The sequence below is a fragment of the Nestor notabilis genome, unplaced genomic scaffold, assembly GCF_000696875.1.
Source record: "Nestor notabilis isolate BGI_N333 unplaced genomic scaffold, ASM69687v1 Scaffold36668, whole genome shotgun sequence".
In the NCBI taxonomy this organism is placed as follows: Eukaryota; Metazoa; Chordata; class Aves; order Psittaciformes; family Psittacidae; genus Nestor; species Nestor notabilis.
Window position 1 is genome coordinate 1 of NW_009939354.1, and position 7,572 is coordinate 7,572.

At 49.1% G+C, this 7,572-nt stretch overlaps 2 protein-coding genes across 2 annotated transcripts; one reads left to right on the plus strand and one right to left on the minus strand.

Moving 5' to 3' along the window:
• Window positions 1-629: 629 nt before the first annotated feature.
• Window positions 630-2,343, plus strand: ATP5H (ATP synthase, H+ transporting, mitochondrial Fo complex, subunit d; the record flags this gene model as incomplete). Its single annotated transcript, XM_010019803.1, has 4 exons — window positions 630-726; window positions 1,548-1,619; window positions 1,934-1,996; window positions 2,134-2,343. Coding segments are annotated over 4 exons (364 nt in total), but the record flags the coding sequence as incomplete, so codon positions are not given.
• Window positions 2,344-3,294: 951 nt separating this feature from the next.
• LOC104401168 (5-hydroxytryptamine receptor 3A-like) lies at window positions 3,295-7,268 on the minus strand. The gene is made up of 9 exons (XM_010019804.1): window positions 7,223-7,268; window positions 6,877-7,037; window positions 6,341-6,385; window positions 6,139-6,248; window positions 5,321-5,487; window positions 4,486-4,646; window positions 4,120-4,330; window positions 3,680-3,799; window positions 3,295-3,539 (listed from the first exon to the last, which is right to left on the minus strand). Exons 1-9 carry the CDS (start codon window positions 7,266-7,268, stop codon window positions 3,295-3,297), a joined length of 1,266 nt encoding a protein of 421 aa, XP_010018106.1.
• Between the last annotated feature and the right edge of the window lie 304 nt (window positions 7,269-7,572).

Below are 7,572 nucleotides of genomic sequence, written 5' to 3' on the forward strand. Positions count from 1 at the left end.
TGTGGGGCAGGTCGGCCCCTCGGCTGAGCCGCCTGACCTTCGTGTGCTGGGTTAAGCTGGGGTTGGAAACTGCTCTCACGGGAGTGTCCTGACTGGCGTTAAACCGGGTCACCTTCAAGGCGTGCGGTGGCTTTTCGTGGCAAATCATCTTTACATAATCCTCCTCGGAGTAAAACAGCAGCCGAAAGGTCAAGACACGTTCTGTGGAAGCAGTTTGCTTTGGTCGTTCAAAGCGTTTTGCAGGTTCTGTTGGCTGTTAAATGCTGCACGGATTCATGACTCCCTTCAAGTCCCTCAGCATCCACTGCTGGATACAAACACCTTTGGCTGTTGCTGATTGCCTCTAGCTCAGTCTTGTGAAAACTGCCTAATCCTGTGTCAGGGCTGCTCGCGGGGACACTGTGTAGTGGTTTCCAGTGGAGCAGGGCTGCAGGCTGGGCTCTTCTTGTCTGTGTAGAGAAGCCTGTTCGAGGGATTTGCAGAAATGGTTCATTGCTGCTTGTTAATGATGGATCTCTGGAAAGGTCTAAACTAAACTTTGCAGGCTCTAAGTAACTGTGGCAGAGATCAAACGATGGCACCAGGTTGCTGCCAGTGCTGGCTGTGACTGCTCTCCTCTGTCCCTTTAGGCTGGCTGCCCTGCCAGAGAAGCCCCCGGCCATCGACTGGGCCTACTACAAGACTGCTATTGCTAAAGCTGGCATGGTGGATGAGTTTCAGAAGAAGGTGAGTCTCTGTCAGCCGGGTGTTGCTTTTTGGAGCAATGGGGAATGTCTTTGGAGGTGAGAGGAAAACACTGGGATTGGCAGAGGAGGTTGGTTTGGGCTAGAAGGGGCCCTGGCTTTACATCCTGCATGTCAGTGTCACTAACGTGGAGGAGCTCACCTCAGTGCCATCTCTCAGGAGGAAGCCTGCAGCACTGTGAAATGAGAAGGCTGGTGGAAGAAGACATGATAAGTTATTTTGGCTGCAGGAGTGTATTTGGGTAGTGCCTATCCTGAAGCAAACCTTCAAAGTATGTCTCTAACTCGCCAAATGGAAGGAGGTGGAGAGTGGGGCTGTGCACGCTGTGAAGCGTGCTGCCTGCAGGGCTTATCATCCTCTTTATAAACAGGAATTGAAAAGCAGGAGCAAGGGTTTTGCTGAAGGGCACGTGGTGTCACTGGCACTGTGAGAACTGACCTCCTGAGACTGGGGGGACCCACTGATAGGCCTGGGAGCTTTGTCCTGGGGGAGATAAGTCTGAAATATGCCAGCTCTCTGCTTTTAGACTTTCTTGCTTCCTTCCAATGCTCTCTGCGGTGCTGTGGTGGATGTGTGTAGCGCTCTGTGTCCTGGTGGTGGTGTGCAGTACGGACTAGAGGGCTTTAAGCTCACAGTCAAGCTGCAGTGATCAGTTTTAGAAAGCTCACTGGCTTCCATGGTCCTGAACATATCCCGGGAAGAAAGGAGGGAATGTTCCCCTGCTGCCAGGGGGAATGAGCTCGGTGTGAAGGATTATTTCAGTCAAACAAACCGTGTAACAAGTGTTCTCATTTGATTTGCAGTTCAGTGCACTAAAGATTCCTGAGCCAGTGGATACACAGACTGCCAAAATTAATGCCCAAGAGCAGGAAGCTGTAAGTGTTTGAAGTGTTCCCTAATGCCAGGGATCTGTGGGGATGGGAAGGGGTGGGAGGGAAGGGATGTTCCCTGTGTGCATCTGCACAGGCAGGGCAGCCTGGTCTTTTTATGTGTGTCTCTGGCTTTTGGCTGAGCAGGAGGATCTGTGCACATGGAATGGTTTGGCTGTTTGGGATTTGATCAAGATTCTGTCCCCTCACCTAGTGCAGGGATGAGTTTTAATGCCACCCTCAAGCATGGGGGTGCAGGTTCACTCTGGGTCACTGTCTTTATTAAAACCATGTTCACTGTGTCCTCTGCTTTCCTGCAGGCAAAGAGCACTGCGGAATATGTGCAGGCTTCCAAAGCTCGTATTGCCCAGTACGAGCAAGAGGTAAGCCTGGGCCTTGCTTAGAGACTATTGCCTTTAACCCAGCCTGGCACACACCGTGTTCTTACCTGGGGGTGTGCTTTGCTCTTTCTTACTGATAAGGGATTTGTAACGTGTTTTTTCTCTGCTCCCACTTCAAGCTCCAGAAGCTCAAAAGCATGATCCCCTTTGAACAGATGACGCTTGAAGACTTGCATGAAGCCTTCCCTGAAACCAGACTGGACAAGGAGAAATACCCGTTCTGGCCCCACAAACCAATTGCTGATCTGTAAACTTGTCCAGAAGCAGTTTGTCTAACGACTGTCAGACTCTATGACCATCTAAATAAAGTACTTTCCCTCCTGTCTGTGCCTTAGATCCTAGACACGAGGTTGCAAGGTGTTGAGGAATGTGGAACAATACATGAACTTGCAAACAGCCCACTGGATTTTGTCTTTTCTACCTGTGAGCTTGGTTATGTAGCAAGGACAGGATCCTTTCTTGATCAAACTGTGTCCTTTGGTAATGCAATCAAACTGTCTGCTCATCTGTGTGACTGCATGGTACAGGGAATGTAGTTCTTGTGCCACTGCAGGCAAATAGTTGCATAGGAGTTGAAGGTATAAAGTCTTTTTTGCTGCTGGGGTGTATTTAGTAATGATCTGCAGTGCAGAGGGAGACATGTCTCAGCAGTTCTACAGGCAGAGGTCTACGGTTGGTTTCTAGGTTGGGTGTGATGGTTTAAGTGCAGCCAATTGTAAAAGGAGTTGAAGGAGTGTGAATACATTAAGAAAAGAGCTTTTATCTTTTTCAGACATCCCAACTATCACCCCTTTAGCCCTGGTGCTCCCGTTTCTCTGTCCTGGGTTTCTGGATGATGCAGAGCTCACTGGAACTCACAGAAACAAATGCTTCAGACTTGCATTGGTTTATTTCATTATCTGAGGTGGATTCTTAAAACACCTTTCCCCAAAATGGAAACATCTCCAAAAGAGAAGGGCATTAACTCCCTTTCCATTGGTCATGTTTGTGGTGAGAATTATGGACCCATAGAGTGAAGGTGTTATCCCTAGATTGCACTGTTGTTTTATTGACATGCTTTGCTAGCACATGGAATGCTTTAGAACAGATGCAGCTCTACTGAACAGAGCATGAAGCACTAAGCATGCAGATCTCACACCCTGTGGGGTTGTCTTCTTAATGTTATTTAGGCAACTGCAACAACTGCAGCTCAATGAATGAAGCTGGATAAAAGCTACACAGGAGGGGTTGGACACAATGCAGTGGAGAACAACTGACCTGGTGCTGTGCAGAGCTGGAATTCAGCTGCTCCATTTAATAGAAATAATAGCAAAGAAAACCAGGGACAGGAAGAAGTGGCTGTAGAGAAGCACCTTCTCCAGAACAGGCAGAAATGGGTCCTGCTCCTGTGGCTGCCAGTGGCCCTTGGCTGGTTGTCCTTTTTCCTGGGCCTTCTTGGGGAGGTTCAGCTGTTGGGCACCTTCCTTGGCCGGGTGTTTCGTGCTCTGGTTGTTCATGGCTCTCATTGCCAGCTTGGTGTGCGCCTCTGTGAAGAGCAAATAGCATGTATCAGTGTAGGGGGGTTGATGGGTGAGTCCCACAGCTGAAACCCACCTTTGCCCAAAGGAACCTGCAGGAAAATGCACCAAACTTACTGGTTTAAGAGGTTATTTTGAGTTTCTTTACCTTGCTGGAAGCTTCTGAGAACCTTTTGTAAGTACAGGGATTTGTGCTGCTGGTACAACAAGAAGAAGGTGTCTAACACAGCCATGATCATGAGGAGGAAGGTGCCCAGGAAGAATACCACTGCAGAACAAAGAAAACAGCCCTCCAGTGCCTAAAAGGGCTACAAGGACGCTGGAGAGGGGCTTTGGACAAGGGCCTGTAGGGACAGGACAAGGGGAATGGCCTTAACCTTGCAGAGGGGAGATTTAGATTAGATCTAAGGCAGAAGTTCTTCCCTGTGAGGGTGCTGAGGTGCTGGCACAGGGTGCCCAGAGGAGCTGTGGCTGCCCCATCCCTGGCAGTGTTCAAGGCCAGGTTGGATGAGGCTCAGGCTCAGGTTCCAACCTAAGGTTGGTACCTGTGTAAAACCCAGTTAGTTTTTATTCAGTAAAGACGGGTACCTATCACGGGTGGTCTGTTGGAGGACGTTGGGAGGATGTTGTTGAGGATCACAGCTAACATGGAGCTGCCAAGGATGATGGCAATCTGGAAATTGATTTTCTCCTCGAGAGAGCTGGGTCCAAACAGCACAGCCATGTCCAGCAGGTACAGTGCACATGTTGGCAGGATCAGGTTCAAAATGTACAGAGTGGGTCGTCTCTCCATGGAAATCTGTTGGAGAAGGTGGGCAAAATTTAGGTGAGCAGGAGAGAACTTGCTGTGTGGGCAAATGCTTGTAGCCTAATGTAGAAAATCATTTCGTTTCATGCTTTTCTTTCTCTTTTGGTGGCAAACCGGTGCGTTCTGCCATGAAAGTACTGCCATACCATGTAGGTGACCACGGAAAACTGCTCGTCATCCAGGTCTTCCATGTATTCAACGATGCTCAGGTTGGTGAACTTCCATTCTCCATCAGTGAGGAAGTAACTCTGGCTGTCTCTCATCATATCGGCTGGTGTCCGCTTCGTCTTCATGACAAGGTCTGTAACTGTTGGGCAGGAGGTAAAAGGGGAGAGAGGTTGTAGAACTGAGGTTATTTATTAGAGATCAGGTATTTCCTTCCCATTTCCCTCCCAACCAAGGGTGCCTGCAGGTGGAGAAGGCAGCGTTTCTTGCCCTGATGGGGCTTCTTAACCCATCAGTGGACTCTGGTGAAGAGACCTGACTGGACCTTTAGGAATGTGGATCAGAGGGGAAATCTCTGCTGAATGAGGACAGTTGTGTTGGAAGTGGAAGGTTTTGTGTCACATCTGCTTATTTTTCAACCCTCCCTGATGGGATGAACTCTGAGCAGTTTGGATCCCTGAAACTCCTTAATCTTCTCCCATTCCATGGCTTTCAGGTATGTTTAAGGATCAGCCCTTGGAGCTGTATGTGAACAAGCAGCCTTGTTCAAAGCCTCTTGGTTTGTAGACACCAGTCCTGGGGAGGGGGAATTGCCACAGAACATCCAAATACTTCCAGGGATGCCAATGGGAAATGTGCCAAACAGAATGACAGTGGTTTAGCTCATTTCCCCTGGTATTATGTGACCTCAACCCCACTAACCCATTGTGAGTGTGTGGCGCTGGAACCCAGGAGTGAGCCGGGGTCCATCCCATCTATTCCTCTCTCTGCAAGTTTCGCCCAGCTGATGTGGTAAAGCCCACCTTGCTGCTGTACCTGGGTAGAGAAATGAAGCTACGCTCAAGTTGCAGGTCTGGGTGTCAAAGGGGAACTTGAAGATCATCAAGCTGCACGTTAAGGTCGCCTGGAAGGGCTGGGTGGAGTTGAAGCTGCCATTGTGCGTGAGGCCCATGTAATCCAAGTTGGGCTTTTGCCCATTCACTCTGGAGGAAACAAAAGTGGAGAACAACCGAGCTCCAAGATGCTGGAATGCTCCTCAGTGGTCTGTGAGCACCCTTCCAGGGGGCCTTTGTGCCGTCACCCACCTATGGGATGTAGCAGTGAGGAGGAAACCCGAGGCTTGAAGAAGGGCTGGTGAGTGCCTCTGGACCGAGGTTTGTAGTTCTGCACATCCTATCGAGCTCCTTCCTCTCTCCCCTCTGCTTCCCACTCTCAGCTGGGGCAGGGCTCGGTGCTGGCTCTGCTCACTGCAGAGCTGCCACCATCCTTCCCCCAGCTAAAGAGCTGATGCTGGTGCCCACCCCTGTCAGACCCGCAGCGCTCCAGCCTGTATCTCACAACTGAGTACCAAGGGTTACTTCATCCCGCAACACTGCGGGTCTCTGCTGCTTCCTCAGCTTTAACTACAGCCCAGGTGGGATGTTTCTGGTGACGTTACAGTATTACAGAGCCACAAACTGCCCAGTATGAACTGTGGTCACCATTAATCTAAATTACAAGGTTCTTGGTTTCAGAGAGTTCATGGGAACAACTTTTAACCGTATGTATTTATCCCATTTCCTACAATAATACCAACACTTTGCTTCTGCTGTATTTCTCTTAAGGCAGTAGATAAAAACGAAAGGGGAACGTACCGCTCTAAAATGAAGATGGGGGGAGACCAATACGATTCCGTGGGCAGAATGATTTTGGAAATGTTACAGAAATCCTGCGGGTTCCAGGTTGCAAAAGTGTTTTTCCACTCCTGGGGAAAGAAGTTGCAGGAGGGGAATGAGCGCTGGGCTCAGCACCATTGTGCTGGGCATTGCAGGATGGAAGCGCTCCTGAGGGACCTACCAGGTTCAAAACGAAGTAAAAAGTGACTGTCTGGAGCTTTTCAACCTGGAGAAACAAAAGGGAAGATGTTGCTTTCTCAGGTACACCCAGTGCAGAGCCCAGAGCTCGCCCCTATTGCCCTTGCAGTGGATAGCACAGATTGCAGGAGCTCAGCTCAAGGGTCTTGGTCCTACAGATGAAGAGTGGGAGCAATCCAATGGATTATATATAAAGAAATAGGTTCTTGTTACCATTCACATGCCAGTGCCCTGCAATTGCATTGCTCAGCTGAGGCAGTCTGCAGGGTTGGTTTTAGAGCCTCTTACAAAGCAGCATCTCTGCACCTGCCTCTGAACTTCTTCCTGGAGGTAAGCGGGAGAAAATACTCCACATCTTCCAAAGCCACTTCCAAACAGCAGAGAGCTGAAGTGGAAGGGGCTGATTCTCATCCCTGTGGCCTTGCTGGCTCAGCCCTGCCTGGCAGAAGACCCAGACCCCAATCTAGGAATTACCCAGTTCTCTCTTATAAAGACTCAACAGGAGTTTCGGATCCTTACCACAGAGAGAATAGCCATCAGCATGAAATCCATCTTCACCTCCACAGGCTCCTTCAAGTCTGTCTTGGGCAGTATGTGTGCGTGCACCTTGCTGTGAGAGGAGATGTTCAGGTACTCAACCACATCGTAGTAGGTGCAGATGTACCTGGGAGCAGCCCCTGCTAGAGAAAAGAACTCAACTTGAATCAGGAAAGGATCAGGCAGTTCCTAACCTGTGTGAGAGATGTACCAGAAGAGAAAGGGCCTGGAGCTGTGGGTATGAAAAACATCATTAACACAGGTAAACCCCTTCTCATGTAGATGAGAACAGAATTCCTCAAAGCTTTTCTATCCCTCTTGCACTTACCTGACCCGAGAGAGAAGGTGAGGATAGCTATAAAAGCTCGCTGCATCATCTCCTGCTTCTAAATAAGGAGGCAAATGGTACCCAGGTGTCTTATGAACACTGACGTGCAGGACACGTCACTTGTTATGTCGAAGTTGATTTGATATTTATTAATGAGGGATGGCTATTTTGTAAACAGGAGCTAGACTTTTTATGTATTTATTTGCATTGGAAGGAAGAATTTGCTAATGGTTTGATGCACTCAGCTGGCTCAGGGGAGCAGCCTTTAGCTGTGGTGAGGGAAAAAATAAAGTCATTAAAACAACCCCAACAATCTGAGGGAGAGGAAAAGAAAGGGCCCATCTCCACAA

Coding starts and splice junctions, on each gene's coding strand:
- LOC104401168 (XM_010019804.1), bottom strand. CDS start 7,268: ATGCAGCGAGCTTTTATAGCTATCCTCACCTTCTCTCTCGGGTCAG. Junction 3,800..4,119: donor CAACAGACCACCCGTGATAG/GTACCCGTCTTT, acceptor TTTGTTCTGCAG/TGGTATTCTTCCTGGGCACC. Junction 3,540..3,679: donor TCTCAGAAGCTTCCAGCAAG/GTAAAGAAACTC, acceptor TGCTCTTCACAG/AGGCGCACACCAAGCTGGCA.